The sequence below is a fragment of the Macrobrachium rosenbergii genome, chromosome 5 (genome assembly GCF_040412425.1).
Source record: "Macrobrachium rosenbergii isolate ZJJX-2024 chromosome 5, ASM4041242v1, whole genome shotgun sequence".
Lineage (NCBI taxonomy): Eukaryota > Metazoa > Arthropoda > Malacostraca > Decapoda > Palaemonidae > Macrobrachium > Macrobrachium rosenbergii.
The window spans coordinates 40,160,409-40,179,780 of record NC_089745.1 but is presented as its reverse complement, the minus strand read 5'-3'; the positions used below and the strand labels follow the sequence as shown (position 1 = coordinate 40,179,780).

Genomic DNA, 19,372 nt, shown 5'->3' with positions numbered 1-19,372 from the left:
CTGAATATATGAATATCTCTTTCAGATCCGTGTCATAGAGAGGCCGCTGAATGTTCCTGAATCTGGGCTCGTGTGTGATATTCTCTGGGCAGATCCCGACGAGGTAAGAGATTCTTCTCTGCTGAGAAGAAAGCTTCATGTATGAAAACTTTATGCATTTTGACATTTATTGATATTTATATATCACTACGTTTATCTGTTGGGGGGGCGGGTGAGTTGTACGTAGTTGACGAGCAGTAAAGATTCAGCCGAGGAGAATAAGTCAGTACCTAAAATAAACATTTGTTTCAAATATCGGTTTTATTTTTGGGAATTTTATTTAAAAAGCGGCGAAGATTCAGCTGAGGGTTCTTGCAAAGTTAAAAGAAGTTCTGTTGATTTCTGTATTGAACTTGATAAGTTCTAATTTGAACAAACTCTATCAGAGCCTAAAATAAACAGTATAGATGGCGCCACTCAAGGAAGAAAGTTCCATCTCATGTTGCGAATGAAATAATTGGTTTACTGGACCTTCCCTTTTGACTTTAAGTGCCTCTCTCTTCCTCTCCACTCTCCTACGTTTATTCGCCTGAATAAACCTACTCATATAGAACAAGCCCACAAAATGGGCCATTGATTTGAAATTCAAGCTTCCAAAGAATGTGGTGTTCATTAGGAAGAAGTAAGAGGAAGTAGAGGGAAATACAGAAAGAAGAGATCTCACTTACTAAGAAAGAAAAAATAGATTAATAAATACATAAAAATATATTAAATTGCAGGGAGAATAGTATTAGGGTAGTAATGCATTGCAGCTTCGCGTGAACTTCTGAAGTTCCAATTGCACGACATCCTCTGGGAGGAAGTTTTTATTCTCTTAATTCAGTTTTTATTCACTTAATTGATTTTCTTATTCATTTTTTATTTTCAGGAAGTACGAGGGTGGGCGCCGAATGATAGGGGCGTCTCCTGGACCTTCGGAGGTGACGTTTTAAAGGCCTTTCTAGAACACCACGACTGCAGCCTTGTCGTCAGGGCGCATCAGGTGAGCCAGCTAAGTCTCTCTCTCTCTCTCTCTCTCTCTCTCTCTCTCTCTCTCTCTCTCTCTCTCTCTCTGTTGAATTTCTCCCTGTCTCCCTCTCGGTTTAATTTTTCCTCTCTCTCTCTCTGTCTGTTGAATTTCTCTCTGTCTCCCTCTCGATTTAATTTTTCCTCACTCTTTCTCTCTCTTGATTTAATTTTTCTTCTCTCCCTCTCTCTCTCGATTCAGGTTTTCGTTTTGTTTTTAATAATTCATAAAAAATACTAGTTTACTCTCTGTTTTTTGTATTTAAAATGATTTTTTTGGAAACAGTACCTGGATTTTTTCCTGTATATTTTATTTACTTCTTTATTCTCAACAAAGTATGATAAATACAAGTGATATCTTTTGAGGTCACTCAAACGAAGAACTAGATTATGCCACTCTAAATTACTATAGTGATATATAACTTGCTATAGTGACATATAATACAATATCTACGAGACTTCCCGCAAGAACGATGAGAAGCTGTCAATTTAGTAATTGAGGGAAATGGCGCTGTTGTTGTCTGTCACAAATTCTCGTTTTTGTTTCTAGAAATCCTTTTTAAATGACGCATTCGAATTAGCTGTTATTATCGCGCAATTTTGTAATTTTCATACCCTTATAATTAACATACAATGTATGTTTCAAGGACTGAATACTACAAGTGATTTAGAAGGCATTGTCTTCCTGGAAAATAAATAAAGAATCATTATATACAATAGTCATTTATAAACATAATGATTTCATGGACTTAAATTAACATACAATATATGTTTCAAGGACTGGTTCTTTCAAGCAATTTCGAAGCTGTTTTCTAAAAAAGCAACGAGTTATTATTATTATTATTATTATTATTATTATTATTATTATTATTATTATTATTATTATTATTATTATTATTATTCAGAAGATGAACCCTATTCATATGGAACAAGCCCACAGGGGGCACTGACTTTCATGAAATTCAACAAGCTTCCAAAGAGTTTAATGGTGTTCATTACAGAGTAGCAACAGAAGGCAGAAGGAAATACAGAAAGAACAGATCTCACTTGTTAAATAAGAAAAAAATTAACTAATAGTTTAATAAATGGATAAAAATGTCTCAAAATGCAAGGCGAATAGAATTAGCCCTGAAAATCCTGACGATCATTCCCTTCCTCTGTCAGGTGGTCGAGGACGGATACCAGTTCTTCGAGAAGAGGTCTATGGTCACCCTCTTCAGCGCGCCCAATTACTGCGGGGAGTTCGACAACGCCGGCGCCGTCATGGGCGTGAGCGAGGATCTCACCTGCTGGTTCAACATCTTACCCGTGAGTCTTTCCTCGAATACGTTTCTCTCTCTCTCTCCTCGTTGCACCGTTTTCTAAAACCCTTGTCTTTTGCACCCTCTCTCTCTCTCTCACCGTTGCGCCATTTTCTAAAACCTTAGTATTCTCTCTCTTTCTTCATTGCAGCGTTTTCTGAGACATCCTTGTAGTCTTTTGTGACTCTCTCTCTCTCTCTCTCTGCGTTGCAACGTTTTCAATAATATCCTTGTAGTTTGCTTATCAAGATTGATAGAGTTTCAGTAAACGTAGTCATAAACCTATACCTAACGACCCATTTTCTTTCTCTTGCAGCCTGACCGTCGCCGCGTGTACATCAAGAAATGAGGAAGAAGCCTTCTGGCCAGAATGAAAGAGATTATTTATTGACTACGTTCTCCCCCATCAGGAGAAACTGCACGATTCGCTCAGTCCAAGCCATATTGGTTACCGTAGCCAGAGCCCAGTCACTCTCTCTCTTCATTGTCTTCGTACGACTTTTGCCTTACCAAGTTTGCCGCCGCCGCCTCCGCCGCTGCACTGCTGCTGTGATTGTTATCATCATTGTCAATATACAGTCATTGTGTACCTGGGAAATAGGTATCTATTCTTGTTGCTACGTAGGGCTTTATTGATATGCTGCATATTGATGTCCTCTCGGTGTAAAGTGCATAGGGCTGTTATGAAGGCAGCGTATGCACACAATCAGACTACTTACTGCACTGTCACATTACACCCCTTGATCTCACATCTCTCCCTCTCTTCTCTTTTCTCTCACTACCTCCCTCTTCTTCATCTCTTTCCCTCACTCTTGTGAAACTGTCTTCAAAACAAGCAAAGCTTCGCTTCCTCCAAAAACAACGGCTGGACGAGAGACCGAACAGTTCCCTAACTAGTCAACATGGCGAGGAAGAAGGCTGGATGTACGATAGATTTTTATCCGCTGTAACGTGTACGTGTGTCGTAGCCCCTTTTGTGTCTTGTGATATTGTCATACAAGAAAAAGAGAAGGGTTAGTATGTGTTGGTATGTTTAGGGATCAACGCCAAATCGGGGATGATTATCAGCGTGTGACGTATAAAAGGTGTTCTGGCAACTGTGTGAATGTGTTTTTGTACACATCTTAGTGTTCGTACTGCCATGTACATATTAGCTATTTATGAAACACTTCATACAACCATCCATGGGCCGTTTGAGATGACCAACGTCTCCTTGTAGAGTTAAGGAGCTATTTCATGCTATGCGGCGTTTCTGTCTTCTCGTTGGCGATCTTATCTTGCAGCGTCTTCTTCCGAGCATTTGAAACTGCACATCCACGCGATGATCCTTTGCATCTATGTCCCTCGCCGTCCTCCAGCATTGGGGAAGAGCTCCGCATCGAGATATTTGTTATTAATGATATTTTCTGACCAATATGGAAAAGGGTGTATATGACGCAGTATAGGTGAGGTAATTCGAGGAATTTACAGAATAATGTGAGAAATTTACAGATGGGCTAGTAGTAAACGTGGCGCCCAACGGAACTTTCATACGTACGACCATGAACAAAAGACGGTAAATTTCTCGCATTATTTTGGTCAAATTTCTCTTTATCTCACCTGTACTGCATCATATACACCCTTTTTTATATAGCTCAGACAGAAAATATCATTAATAAACAATATCTCCGTGAGATCTTCCTTAAAACTACCTTTCTTGGTCACGGAGCCTTCCACCTTTTCTGAAGTCTGTTGCTTTCAGAGAATGATTTGTAGATGCCCATCGTCGTTCAGTTCTCGGAAAACCACTTTTTTTTCCTCCTGTAGTTTCCTGTCACGGGAATCGAACTTTACTTTCTATGGTTACAAACTTCCTGCACCTCAGATTCTCTCCTGAAGTTTTCCATGTTGAAATTTACGCGTGTGAATATGTTTGATGTTGACGAAGTCATCGTAGCTGTAACACATTCCACGGCTTCAGAAAAATATATATAAATTTCTCTTACTAAACGGTGTCCGGATATATATATATATATATATATATATATATATATATATATATATATATATATATATATATATATATATATATATATATATATATATATATATATATATACATACACACGCACACATATACTGCTGTCATACATCTGCGACTATAATTCGGGTAGTACATTTGCTTACAGTGACTTCCCTACAAAACTATTGAAGTTTCAAAAGTTTCAGACGTTGACAGTGAATTTAAGGATATAAACATTGCTATAACTACTCTCAGCCTGAATGTTTATTATCATAAACACCAGAGATACAATAAACTAAATATTGAGAAATTATAATGAGCAAATAAAAGAAAGGAGGTCTTGACGACGTCCTTAGAGATGAAACATGGAAGGAGGGAATCCTTTTTTGCACCGTATGCTACCTCTGTAGTTTTAGGTTCGTTTCGTCACCTCGGTAGTTCAAAAACTCTCTCTCTCTCTCTCTCTCTCTCTCTCTCTCTCTCTCTCTCTCTCTCTCTCTCTCTCTCTCTCTCTCTCTCTCTCTCAGGACTTCGTTTTATGCAATAGTGGCTTTTTCGAGAAAAGTTGGTCTAATAAGGTCTTTTTTTTTTTTTTATCTAAGTGGTGTGTTTAGTTATGATCTGTTAGTGATAAGTTTTACAGTATTATTATTATTATCATTATTTGGTATTTTTAAACTGAAGTTTTTATCAATGGCAAGAAACAGATTGTAAACAGATAAAAGTTTCTTGTATGTTAATTATCTTGCACCATTTCACCACGTCATTATAATAAGGGAAAAGTGTCTTGCTTGTGAAATATTCATTCACTGCATCACGAAATTTCAAAATATCGCCTGTAAAAAATTAAAAGTTCATCCATTCCATTATTGTAATAAACCCGTAACACTTTACATAAAATTATTATGAAAATTGAAAGTATTTTAATTACACTTGTTTTTATTAATCAATTTAGTTCAACTTTCGCTCATTAGAATAAGTTTTTGTGCATTTTTTTCTTTTATTTGTCATATATGAAATTGGTTCATTTATAGGTAAGACTTTAGCAATAGGCCTTTGCAAATCACAAGGATCACAATCTCCTTGTTTTGTAATGATTGCAAACTTTTTACAAGAATGATGTACAGTATTGCATAATAAAAGTACAAGTCATAGTTATAATTTATTTTATTTTTTGTTTCCTTTAATTTTGGTTGGTTTCTTTTTTGTTTTAATGTTTACTTAGAAAATCTTCTCAAAAGACAAAACTGTAAAGAAAGATATAGCACGCAGAATCCTTAATCATTTCAGAATGTAATTTATAGAATCTTTCACCTTACCAGGTCCGCACACTTGAGAGTTAAAGGAGCGCGCAAAATCACATAAAAATTATATATTGTTGCCCTTTATTTTTAAGTACTCCAAAGATAATGATTATAAATTCCATCAGCAGAGCATAGCAGTTAGCTTTCAGTGTTTTCCCTCCAAAACCTACAGATTTTTCATGATAGTCAAAATATAAAGTTTTTTGAAGCCGAGATATCATTTAGATTTAAGATATGTTTAGAACGTGAGGTATAATCGTTAGAAGGTTCAGAATGCATGCATACACGTATATGACCGTAAATATTTGCATACGCATTAGTAGGTCTATATTATGTTTTGGAATCACTGAGTATAAACAAATGTAGTTGAAAACTATTCGAAGATAAACCATTATTCGTTTTAATGTCTGTCTGAATATTTACAGCAAACACTCATGCATTCGTAAAACTGATAGTGTATGTTTAGGTACGTAGGTAGCCTATGTTTAGTACAGCGTAAGTAAAGAATTAGTTAGTTTTGCAAACATATGTACCGCACATAATAATCTACAGGACCTATCCACAATCACAGCCATGGCTTGTATGAATAAATCATTGTTTAAAATGCTTTTATATTGCAATTGAAAAACGGAGTATAGGGTCTACACACACCTAAGGTCCATCTAGTGGCCATTCATTTTGCGAGAGAAAATACTGGAATGATCAGATTACATCGACAACAATTACGTGGACATCTTCGTCAATGTTAGCAACTTGAGTCACCTCAAAGATGTAAAAAAAAAGAATTGACCTTGGTTTACTGTTCACGATGTCTACCACACTTGCCACTAATATGATGAAAACTGCAGTTAAGACATGGCTGATAATGTGGATAAGCCCTTAGTTACTCGTTAGACTAAGTCTAGAGCGTCGAAAGAGATATACCGTAGGTCCCCATCTGAACGCATTCGCCAAGCATTGTCTAACCCTTTTAGAAGCCACTTCAATGTAGCTTTGTAGCGCACACATGTAGATTTAGGAGAAACAGTGAGACGTAGAAGTAAAGAAACTAACTAGTTTTGTAGTTGTATCGAAGAGATGGAGAGAGAACATATTATGAAGAGTATGAAGTTCCAAGGAAGTAATGCCAGTGTAGATGTACTCTTGCCGTTTGATATAATACACCGTCTGCCTCTATACCTGAGCACAACCCACTGATATTTTCAAACACAATGTTCTATCTGTGATTGTTTTCTAAATAAAACTATTCTCAAATTTTGTCGTGTGGTTTGATTATCTTTCATGTATAATAACACTGTTTACTAGAAATAAATGAGTCGGCTGATGAAGAAGAAGGCTGAAAACTTATGACTTCGAAGATGCAAAACTTTTTAGTTGTGTAGGAATGTAATTTGGATAAAGTAAACAAGCTGGATAGCGAACACATCTGCTAATTTTCGATTTGTAGTTGAAGTGTTTGTGTTTTTTGAAAAAGGCAAAAATTCCTGGCATAAACTTTCATGTTTTCATGAGGCAACTTGGTCATTTTGGTTGGTATTAGCATGGAAATGAAGTATGGACTAGCCTTGGCTACACGTAGTCCCGTGTCTAGCAACTGTTCTGTCTGTGAGGTATTCTATCATAAGCTTTAGGCACGTATTCCATTTTACTGTATAAAAATTACTTTATTATGGTATCACTTGCTGATTCATCACATCCAAGTAATGTTCTCATGTTGGTGCATAAAAAAAAAAAATAGCCATTTAGGTTAGTTATGTCAAGGAAAAACCTAGGCCTATCCTACGTTAGGCATCGACTCATTAATTCACGAAATATCTTAAGCACAATCCAATCTGATATAAAACAAAACTGCCTTATTATGGAAACCCTCACTGGATCAGTCTATCCAAGTAACATTCCCATGTCTAAAATGAAATGAAATGTCAAGGCCATCATTTTTTGTAGTATGTTTGCCAAGCGCTGAGCATGACGGGAGAAAAGATTTTAAATCATCATACGGTAAAACTATTCGGAAAACACAACTGGTGAAGGACATGGCCCCGAAAAGAGAAAGAGAGAGAATAACATTAACATTAACAGCGATTTCCGAGAACCAATACTGCAGTTTCTCCTCGTACGTTTATTTTGTCCAAGATGGCGCTCAAATCAACATCAGGTTCACCCCGGTTCAAGTATCCCGACTTTTTGTGGTGTATACTGTATTGTTTTGGCCTCGATATCATAGACTGGTGTAGTTTTACTGTATTTAACGATATACGAGAAATTTTCAAGAAGTAAGCATCGACGAAAGGAAGGAATTCAACATCGAGGATGAACTCCAGACTACAAGCAGCGAAGAAGTTACCAAAAAGTTAAATTTCAAAGTAAGTTCCAGTTTGTGGTTATATACGTTACTGCCGTTTTATCTATAGCTTATTTTTATATGAAAGCAGCTACCAGCACAGAATTTTTCAAGGTTTATTGACCTACGTCTAAATCCGGAATTGAAGTAAATGTAGACGCTGGCCAGTTGGATGAAACCGCCATTGACCCAAATTTGAAACCAAAAGTCCTTAATCTCGCAAATTTCACTTCGAACTTGCTTTAAATGCCTGATAACGCCGTAAATCGTTATACAACTTATTTTTAGCATTCGGAAAGTTAACGTGCACAAAACTGAACATTACAGTTTTGATTTGTAGTGGTCTGTTTTTCAATCAAAGATAAGGTAGTTTTAAATTTATTGCAAGGTTATCATATGTATACATATATATATATATATATATATATATATATACTTTATATATATACATATGTATATGTGTATGTATAATAATGTATATAATTATGAATACGTGTATACATACATAATACACACACACACTACACTTTGGGAAGAGCGAATGACCCATTGGCTATGTGCGGTTTCGAAGTGTCGGTTACCTTTTTCACACTTTCCCGGAGGGGTGTAGTGCCGTCAGTGCACGTCACGCGGTGCACTGTAGGCTTTACTTAAGGTTCTTTGCAGCGTCCTTTCTGCCCCTAGCTGCAACCCCTTTGATTCCTTTTACTGTACCTCCTTCCATATTCTCTTCCATCTTACTTTTCACCCTCTCCTAACAATTGTTTCATAGTGCAACGGCGAGGTTTTCCTCCTGTTACACCTTTCAACCCTTTTAATCTCAATTTTCCCATTAGCGCTGAATTACCTCACAGGTCCCAGCGCTTGGCCTTAGGCTTAAATTTTGTATTCCAATTCCAGTTCCAATTCCACAATAATGTTGGCAATGGATTTGTTTACTGTCGGAAGGGCAGCAAATTTAGAGATATTTGATTCGCCTTTTTTTTATAGCAAGAAACATGTGTTAGTGCCATTAAGTTCAGATTTCTTACATTCGCATTACTATAAAAGCTGCAGGACTTTCATGGCTGTGTTACTGATACCGATACATAACGTTTAAGTTAGTTTTTAATGCTAATATATACCACCCTACATACTGCAGTAAAGGTATCTAGTATATTCTTTTCTGGTGGCGAATGATTTAGTTCATAGTTAACATATTTCGGATCTTTCCTAGACAGTGACCCCCAGCAAAATTCGGGGGCCGCTATTTGGTATTAATATTTCTTAAGGGTCATTATTTTTATGATATTTGCAGTCTTTTGTATATGGTTTTACGTTCATCCCCAACGGGGTTGTACTAAACATACCGGGTTAAAACCTGGGGGGGTCACTATCTAGGAAAGATCCCGTATTTCTTCACTATGGTTTATTGTATATTTCAGAATATAGGCTATATGTATATATACATATAATATATATATATATATATATATATATATATATATATATATATATATATATATATATATATATATATATATAACTTACTAGAATAAGTTAATGAAGCTGCCTCAGTATACATCACAGCGAGTAAACGTCGTGGTTCTCGCGTCAGGTGCAAGGCTTAGTAGGATACCAACGTAGTATGGCAAAGGAAGAATCCTTGAGGCTTCACCTTATATATCTCACTTTTGTGTAACTGTCACGTGACATGACACAAGCTCAGTGGTTACGTGTCATTCAGCAACGATTTGCTGTATGTTTCTCGTAAACCAGTTTCAAAAGGCGTTGTTTACTGTAAATCTACATTGTTGACTATTAGACCGTGAGACGTAAGTAAATGTATTATGTGTGCGAGTGTTCTAGTGCAGAAGGATGTGCCTTTTTGCATATTTTTTTTAGATTTAATCTCCCAGTGCTGGGAGTATGGCCTAGACCTAGTACTCCATTTCATTTTAATCCTTCGGGCCAGACCTATGAGGGCCGTTAATCAGCTAAGTGGTCTGGTTAAACTGTTTTAATAATAACAATACACCGAGAGAAGAAGAATTTACGTAGATACGCGTAACGACTTCCAACCAATTGTCTTTTTTTAAGTTGCACTTCCCTCAAAAGGAAGTCATGGTTCCTGGGGAATTTGTGGGCACTCAGCTTAACCTTCATTTCAAGTTAGATTTTGAAGAATAAATGTCAGTACCTTTGCCTCTTTGTAGCATTTTACCAGAGAAACGATTGCCAATTCTTCGGTGACTGTTGACTTGCTACTTCTTATAGACTATATCACAAAAATTTTTCAGTTTCTTTTAAGTTTTCCTATTTTGTTATTTTTAGTTTTCTTGACATATCCTGCTAAGACACACAGACACACTTTTGTGAAACTATAATCTATGTTGAATATAAATCCCAATATATTTTTTTGTATGTAAACATTCAATAGATAATGAAATCCACTAAAAATTTATGAAATCTTGAACAAGAAAATACAGAGTAATAGTATATAATAGTTGGACCTATAATTTCAGTAAATACAACACTTTATTTAATTAGCATTGTAGTAAGCAAATATTGTGTTACTGTGCATGGTTGATAGGATAATACAGCTGCATCTTGCAAGTACTGGAGCAATGTAGAGAGCCTTACATTTGCTTGTTTTTTCTACAGATAAAGTTACCCAGAATTTCTTAGCATAACTGGTATATATTGTAAGAGTGAAATAACTGGATTATTCCAGAAGCACAACACTGGCATATAAATAGGATGGTATGGCTAGTCAGTTGGGAGATGAAGGTTGACTAGAGGTCTTGCATCTGGATTTGACCATCTTGTGACTTGTATTCCAATTTTGTCAGATATAGGGGCAATGGAGACACTATGGGAAATCAGACTTACTCAGTTGAACTTTCGGATGTATTAGACTGAATTTGCAGCAGTGGTGTCAGGAGTGGGATCAAGTGGTTTAGCTTTCGCAGGGGAAAAATGTCTAAGTTGTGAAGACTAGGAACTCTCCTCCTTGGAGAGCTCTCCTGTTCATAGGAGTATTAAGCAGATTTTCCCACCTCGTTACCTTCGGCCTCCAGATTGAGATGTGACTCTCATCCTACCAAGCCTAACTCAGGTGCTGTTGGGCCCACAGTAGAGGCCTTAGATCGCTATCTCGCCCCCCAAAACTTATTCTGTTAGCCTTAGCCTTATTCTAATTTGTTGACGAATTGCATGACCGCCCGTATCTTGCTTGGCTCTCGAAGAGCTAGGGATTCCTTTTGGTCTAATTCGTGAGTTTGTGGAAAACTCAAAATTCATCAGTTTCTGACAAGAGATTCGAGAATTTCTTGGTTCCCTCCCTCCAAGAATTTGTTTCAGCTTGATGAGATGCTTTTGTGCTCAGTGTAAGTCCTGTAGCGCCTTCTAATGAGAATTTGACTCTTATGAAAGTGTAAAGGTCTCTTTTTTAAGTACTGGCTGACACAATAATCCTTTCTTTCTGGCTTCAGAAGGAGGACTGTCGGGCTGTGTCTGGCGGCACCGTGTTACGTTTACCTCGTTTTACCTGTGGTGGTTGCTCAGGAGGTTGTGCAGTCTCCAAAATCATCGCTGACAAAAAGCATCTCGCCTAATTTACTTGGATGGTATTAGTCTGGAGGGTGAATTGGTGAGTGGCTGGATCTCTCCCCCTTCTTCCATTCAACCCTTCTCTGCAAGGCACCAGTCAGGCCAAGTCCATGCGATGGGTCAAAATGTAGGTAGACTTGACAGTCGGGCATCTTATCTTGGAGCTGCATCTCATAGGGTGTGAATCTGTTTGCTCTTACTTTTAAATGGGGTTGGGTGGTACTCGAAAGCTATCATCCAAACCCAGCAGTTATGATTGACCTGGATACTAGCTGCCTTTCGGCTGTTTTATTCTCATGTTAGTGTATATTTTCATAGACTAACCAGAATCACGGTTGAGTTTTCTCCCAGTGGATGTATTCACAGCGTCCATGGTTATATTACTGAGAATGATCAAAAGGTTCCTATACATGTTAAGAACTGTTGAAGGGTGCCATGCAAATGTATGTAGTCATACATACTGCAACTGTGGTATGCCAAACTATTTACAACCTACATTTTCTAATAACTGAAGACATCTTTTTCAGGAAGGCAGTGCAACACGTCAACCACTATTTACCATTGTCATTTATACATTTAGTTCTGCCACAGTTCTAGTTTTCTTGGAAGTTGGATTTAATGGGCGGACTTGGCTAAGTTGACTGCAAGTGGGAGCGGGGGTAATCTTTTAGGTATGCTGGTTTCAGCCCGTAAGTTGAGAATCTGTCCTTGTACCTATGTATCTCAAGTACTGGACCTGGCTTTTGTGTAGATTCTTCAGGATGTACTGCTTCTTTGGGTATTTGTACAGTTACATGTTCAGTGTTTTCTATGATTTCACGAAGTCTTGATAGGTCTTCTTTTGTTGGCTGGTGTTTTCAATAGGGAAAAATTCTCCGGCATGCAGATGGTTTTGCCAAATACTATTTCCATTGGAAAGGCATTGATTGATTCATCTCTTTTGCACGGTACATAAACCGATGAGGGGCTAGGTCAGGACAGTTGCACCGTTTAGGGATCAGTGGGTCTTATCTGCCATGCTGTTGGCAGCAGGGTTGTAGGTGGTGGCATAGTGAATTTTCAATCCCATTGATTTGGATATTGAGGTCTGTGCCTCAAGAGACGAATGCTGGTCCTCTGTCGGATGTTATATTGTTGGGAATGATGAAGCAGCTGACCCAGCTGTCAAAGAATGCCTCATCACGGATGTGTGCCAATTCTTTTGATATCGGTATTGCTTCTAGCCATCTAGTAGGTCTTTCTTTTCCAAGATGTATCTTCTTCATCCATTCCATGGGGATGTGGGCCCCATGTTGATGAGGTCTAAGTAACCAACCAGCATCTAGGTTTAGGGAAATTGCTGTTCCTGGATCCTGTGTCGGGCTGTTTTTCTTGGCTGGCACTGGTAGGCACTGTTTGGTCCACGATTTCATGTCTGTGCTCTGTACCATATTAGTTCATGTGTCCAAATGAATTTATTTGTTACTAACTTTGCTGTGTTTCTCCCAGAGATATAGCAGAGGCTTGTGAATGAGGGTGAATGATATTTTGGAGGCTGTAGGCAAGGCACTAGATGATGCTGACGTCACAGAGGATTACTCACTCCTTGTTGCTAAATACGATGGCTTGTTGCTGTAGGTCTGGGATGGCTGTGTGTTGTATGTTGGTGAGTTAAAATAATTAATTCCGTGTGAGAATTATGTGTGTATATATATACAGACATATATGATATATAGATATATCGTACATATATATGAATATATATTATACTGTACATACAGGTATATGTATATACTGTATATTATATATTCATATAGATGTATATAACTATATATATATACATATATATATATATATATATATATATATATATATATATATATATATATATATATATATATATACATATATACATACATACATATGTATGTATGTATGTATATGTGTGTTTATGATCGTGGGTCATGATATTTCTAAACTTTCAAGTATGAAACCATCTATAACTCATTACCCTTTGAATAACTTTCAGAATAAGTCTCATACAATGACCAGGATTCGACTGTATGCTTTGTTGGTCTGAAAGGAAGGTGCAGTATCCTTATCCAGTCATTTGTCGATGGCTGAGTGGATAGTCATTGTAACCCCCAATCGAACTCAAAAAGGTTTGGTACTAATCTTGATATAAACCTCTTTGTAGGTAAGGAATTCCCAAGGTGAAGTGAACTAGAACCAATTTGATGTTAGTTGGTTGTTTTTTGCTTAATGTTTGAAAACAAATATAGTTTACACTATCTATCTGTCTATATATATATATATATATATATATATATATATATATATATATATATAGATAGATAGATAGATAGATAGATAGATAGATAGATAAAAAATTCTTGTTCACCAGGCACAGAGAAACCGGCCATAGCCACCGTCCTTAGAAAATTATTTTAGAAAATTACGTTTCCTTTAATAATGAGCTTTAATCAATCTTAATAAGATCATTACAGAAATAAGAACAGTTTGAGAATGGAACATTTTTACGAATTATTTCCAAAAATATTTCTTTATATCTCATCTAAATAAGCAAAATTACTGTAAATGTAACCAACTAGAGGTACATTTACTGGAGGTAGGTTAGAATTTGGTATAGTATACCATAGCTATCGTTTTCTTTTAAGGAATACAGCAATAGTTTAGAGAATTGGACCATATAAATTGTAAATACTAGCGATAACTATTGCAAAATTTCATTGTTTTACTTTTAGATAATTAAGTTTTTCACCATGTTTCGTTGCCCATTCATAACATTTTAAGGCTAATATGACATAAAATTTTCATAATTAAAAGAATGCAGATTCATTGTCTGGCAAAACGTAGTAAAGGAGTTATTTACAGATACTGATAAAATCATATAAGTTTTTACAATAGGTAAAACAAAGCACTGAACCATTTACAGTAAGAAGAGAGGATACAATTAATTGTCAAGGGTAAGGTTTGGGTTTTGATGATTTACATTGACCCTGAAATTCTCAATAAGGATTCATCATTAAAACTATCACGAACATTATAATGTTCTAAGAAAGATGGGAATGTGTTTCTCTATCAGTATTCCGGTCTCTCTCTCTCTCTCTCTTCATCTCAGATATTCATCTCAAGAAGGACTTCAAAGGACTTCAAGTAGGCCTATAAAGTATAAAGCTTGACCCTATGATAAATTCTCTCTCTCTCTCTCTCTCTCTCTCTCTCTCTCTCTCTCTCTCTCTCTCTCTCTCTCTCTCTCTCTCTCTCTCTCTCTCTCTTCTCTCTTACTGTCCTTTACGTAGCAGACTGATAGAAATACGCAAATAAGTTTACATGAAAGCTCATGTAATTGACAGATGGGGATTATAAAGGAACAGATGTACCTGGGATCCAGCACAGTTGAAGAATTAGTAGATCTACGAAAACAAGGGTAAATATTTGAGAGGTTTTACAAAAGATTAAGCCCAACAGCTAGGAAGCAGGGAAGAGTCAGTTAACAGATTATACAAGGAAAGAGACTTACCACCAAAAATGTCCTTGGAAAGAATAAGCTGATTACCTGTTTATAAAAGTACAACAACTCAGTATATTATCCTTTTGGTAAACAATAAAAATTTTTACAAAGTGAGCATTTAAAAAAATATATATATTAAACATACGAAAACATAGGAAACATATATAAGGTAACTAATTACTAATTAAGTCAGTGATTCTTGAACATTTTACTAACACAGGGGCCCAAATAATACATGCCAGGCTAAGGAATCAGTGAAATCTTTTAGAATCTGCTATTATGCAGCTGTCCATCTGCTGGCCTCAGCCACAGTTGCGGGCTTCTCTTTTGTGTTTCCAGCTTCCATCTTCCAGGGCCAGTGAACTTCCAGCAGCCCCCCAACCGCTGTCCATCCGCCGGCCTCGGCCACAGTTGCGGACTTCTCTTTTGTGTTTCCAGGTTCCATCTTCCATGGCCAGTGAACTTCCAGCGGCCACCCAACTGCTGTCCATCCTCTGGCCTCGGCCACAGTTGAAGGTTCCATCTTCCATGCCAGTGAACTTCCAGCGGCCCCAACTGCTGTCCATCCTCTGGCCAGAATCCATCTTCCAGGCCCCCCAACTGCTGTCCACCACTGGCTTCGGCCACAGGGCTTCTTCTTTTGTGTTTCCAGGTTCCATCTTCCATGGCCAGTGAACTTCCAGCGGCCCCCCAACTGCTGTCCACCCGCAGGCCTTGGCCACAGTTGCGGGCTTCTCGTTTGTGTTGCCAGAATCCATCTTCCAGGCCCCCCAACTGCTGTCCTTCCACTGGCTTCGGCCACAGTTGCGTTCTTCTCTTTTGTGTTTCCAGGTTCCATCTTCCATGGCCAGTGAACTTCCAGCGGCCCCCCAACCGCTGTCCATCCTCCAGCCTTGGCCACAGTTGCATTCTTCTCTTTTGTGTTTCCAGCTTCCATCTTCCATGGCCAGTGAACTTCCAGCGGTCCCCCAACCGCTGTCCATCCTCTGGCCTTGGCCACAGTTGGGGCTTCTCTTTCGTGTTTCCAGATTCCATCTTCCAGGACCAGTGAACTTCCAGTGGCCCCCAACCGCTGTCCATCCGCCGGCCTCAGCCATAGTTGTGGTTTGTGTTTCCAGGTTCCATCTTCCAGGGCCAGTGAGCTTCCAGCTTGCCCCCAACTGCTGTCCATCCTCTGGCCTCGGCCACAGTTGCAGGCTCTTTTGTTTCCAGGTTCCATCTTCCATGGCCAGTGAGCTTCCAGCTTGCCCCCAACTGCTGTCCATCCTCTGGCCTCGGCCACAGTTGCAGGCTCTTTTGTGTTTCCAGGTTCCATCTTCCAGGACCAGTGAACTTCCAGTGGCCCCCCAACCGCTGTCCATCCTCTGGCCTCAGCCACAGTTGCAGTCTTCTCTTTTGTGTTTTCAGCTTCCATCCTCCAGGACTAGTGAACTTCCAGTGGGCCCCCAACTGTTGTCCATCCGCCGGCCTCAGCCACAGTTGCGGGCTTCTCTTTTGTGTTTCCAGTTTCATATTCCAGGGCCAGTGAAGTTCCAGCGGCCCCCAACTGCTGTCCATCCGCTGGCCTCGGCCACAGTTCCGGTCTTCACTTTTATGTTTCCAGTTTCCATCTTCCATGGCCAGTGAACTTCCAGCGGTCCCCCAACCGCTGTCCATCCTATGGCCTCGGCCATAGTTGCAGGCTTCTCTTTTGTGTTTCCAGGTTCCATCTTCCATGGCCAGTGAACTTCCAGTGGGCCCCCAACCGCTGTCCATCCGCTGGCCTTGGCCATAGTTCTGTTCTTGTCTTTTGTGTTTCCAGGTTCCATCTTCCATGGCCAGTGAACTTCCAGCAGTCCTCCAACCGCTGTCCATCCTCTGGCCTTGGCCACAGTTGCGTTCTTCTCTTTTGTGTTTCCAGTTTCCATCTTCCATGGCCAGTGAACTTCCAGTGGCCCCCCAACCACTGTCCATCCTCTGGCCTTGGCCACAGTTGCAGGCTTCTCTTTTGTGTTTCCAGGTTCCATCTTCCATGCCCAGTGAACTTCCAGCGCCCCCAACCGCTGTCCTTCCGCTGGCTTCGGCCAGAATTGCGGTCTTCTCTTTTGTGTTTCCAGGTTCCTTCTTCCATGGCCAGTGAACTTCCAGCAGTCCCCCAACCGCTGTCCATCCTCCGGCCTTGGCCACAGTTGCGTTCTTCTCTTTTGCGTTTCCAGCTTCCATCTTTCAGGGCCAGTGAACTTTCAGTGGCGCCCCAACCGTTGTCCATCCTCTGGCCTTGGCCACAGTTATGGGCTTCTCTTTTGTGTTTCCAGTTTCCTTCTTCTAGACCCAGTGAACTTTCGGCTTCCCTCCAACTGCTGTCCATCCTCCGGCCTCTGCCACAGTTCTGGTCTTCTCTTTTGTGTTTCAAGCTTCCATCTTCCATGGCCAGTGAACTTCCAGCGGTCCCCCAACCGCTGTCCATCCTCCGGCCTTGGCCACAGTTGCGGGCTTGTCTTTTGTGTTTCCAGCTTCCGTCTTCGAGGGCCAGTGAACTTCCAGGTATTCCCCAGCTGCTGTCCATCCACTGGCTTCGGCTGCAGTTACGGTCTTCTCTTTTGTGTTTCCAGGTTCCATCTTCCATGGCCAGTGAACTTCTAGCGGCCCCCCAACCGCTGTCCATTCTCCGGCCTCGGCCACAGTTGTGGGCTTCTCTTTTATGTTTCCAGCTTCCATCTTCGAGGGCTAGTGAACTTCCAGCAGCGCCCCAGCCGCTGTCCATCCTCTGGCCTCGGCCACAGTTGAGGTCTTCTCGTTTGTGTTTCCAGCTTCCATCTTCCATGGCCAGTGAACTTCCAGTGTCCCCCCAACCGCTGTCCATCCGCCAGCCTCGGCCACAGTTGCGGGCTTCTCTTCGGGGTTATATTTCCCTTTGTTCCATGAGGGATTCGTGAATAAGTTTCCCGAGAGAAAGAAAATCGCTGAGGAATATTTCAAAATCTTCGGAGGAGTCTTCTGATACAAAGAACCATCTATCGTAAGGACCACCTACTGAAGAGAAGGATTGTCTCTCTCAGTATGTCTGTCTCCGAGGAAAGAAGGAAGAGGACTCAGAAATCCCCAACGCCTCTCCCCGCCAATCCTTCCGACTGTCTACGAGGAACCAAGGAGGGAAACTTGAAAATTCCCCAAGGCCTCTCCTTCAGTCCTTCCGCCTGTATTTATATACAGGGTGTTTCGAAATTAGAGGCCCCGCCTCTACAGCATAAACTAAAATTGATATGGACAAAAACAAAAGTAATTCAGAACAGGTATTTATTTAAGTTTCTCTCTGAGTATTTAATATTTTGTGTGGCCTCCATCTGCCTGGACCACAGCCTGCATTCTTGAGGGGTATGATTTCAGCAAATTGCAAAAAAGCTGAGACTCAAACTCCATTTCCCTGAGCACTTCGGTCACCTCTCTACGCAGGTCGTCGAGGCTTGGTATACCATCATAGTTCACTGTGCGCGCTTCAACACGATCCTTTAAGATACTACCAATATTTTCACACACATTAAGGTCAGGGGAGCTACCTGGAAATTCACTTGACGAGAAGAAATTGATACCACTGTTTCGAAGCAGCTCCTGTGTCTGAAGAGCCTTGAAACATGGTGCCTTATCATGCAAAAATGTGATTTCTTCAACAGATAACACATTTTCCGGATCTTTGAGGAAAGGAAATACTCCACCAGTAAGCACAGTTCCTCTGAAGTATTCGCCATTCCTTGACTGTCCTTTTTCTTTGATGATCCACATTAACCATTTGGCTGTGAAACAGAGAAAAATTCCCAAACATTCAGGAAATTTCACAACTTGGCGATAGCGCACTTCATCGCTGATATCATCCAACTTTGCAGCCAAAATGATGTCATTTTTATGATTTGCTTCCTTACTGTGTAAATGAAGAATTCATCTGATGCGCAACATGGAGAAAGTCAGCTTTATCCCAATCTTTAAAAAATGGACCACAAAACCATGCACGATCTTCTTTCTGTTGCTGAGTGATGTTGGGCTTGCTGATAACATGAAATGGCTTGATACCAGATTTTTTCAACTCACGATATACAGCACTATAACTTCTCTTCTTTCCCCTTTTTGTTTCTGTTTCAAGAGCCAATTTACGTAAAGACTTTCTTGGTCTACCCACTGTCTCAGCTATGATGTCTTTTGACTCCTGAGAAAGGACTTCAGGCCTTCCAAGATTCTCACTCTTTTCGCAATGACAATCATATGGATTTTTGTTCCAGTTTCTTTTAACAAAGGATTCATCTC

General features: G+C 39.6%; 4 protein-coding genes across 4 annotated transcripts in view; 2 read left to right on the top strand and 2 right to left on the bottom strand.

Annotated features, from left to right (window-relative positions):
- LOC136838693 (serine/threonine-protein phosphatase PP1-gamma catalytic subunit B-like) overlaps positions 1 to 3,351 on the top strand; it is a 40,584-nt gene extending 37,233 nt beyond the window's left edge. The window contains exons 6-9 of the mRNA XM_067104100.1: positions 26 to 103; positions 908 to 1,021; positions 2,209 to 2,352; positions 2,662 to 3,351. Coding sequence (XP_066960201.1) covers positions 26 to 103; positions 908 to 1,021; positions 2,209 to 2,352; positions 2,662 to 2,694 — 369 coding nt within the window. The 3' untranslated portion in view covers positions 2,695 to 3,351. The remainder of the gene's footprint in view (positions 1 to 25; positions 104 to 907; positions 1,022 to 2,208; positions 2,353 to 2,661) is intronic.
- A 4,418-nt stretch (positions 3,352 to 7,769) lies between these two features.
- The window catches only part of LOC136838692 (uncharacterized), a 164,048-nt gene continuing 152,445 nt past the window's right edge, over positions 7,770 to 19,372 (top strand). The window contains exon 1 of the mRNA XM_067104098.1: positions 7,770 to 8,014. The gene's annotated coding sequence lies outside the window, so the exon portion shown is untranslated. The remainder of the gene's footprint in view (positions 8,015 to 19,372) is intronic.
- Positions 15,362 to 16,177, bottom strand: LOC136838917 (LWamide neuropeptides-like). The gene has a single exon (XM_067104608.1). It carries the CDS (start codon positions 16,175 to 16,177, stop codon positions 15,362 to 15,364), a length of 816 nt encoding a protein of 271 aa, XP_066960709.1.
- LOC136838916 (LWamide neuropeptides-like) lies at positions 16,187 to 17,299 on the bottom strand. The gene has a single exon (XM_067104607.1). It carries the CDS (start codon positions 17,297 to 17,299, stop codon positions 16,187 to 16,189), a length of 1,113 nt encoding a protein of 370 aa, XP_066960708.1.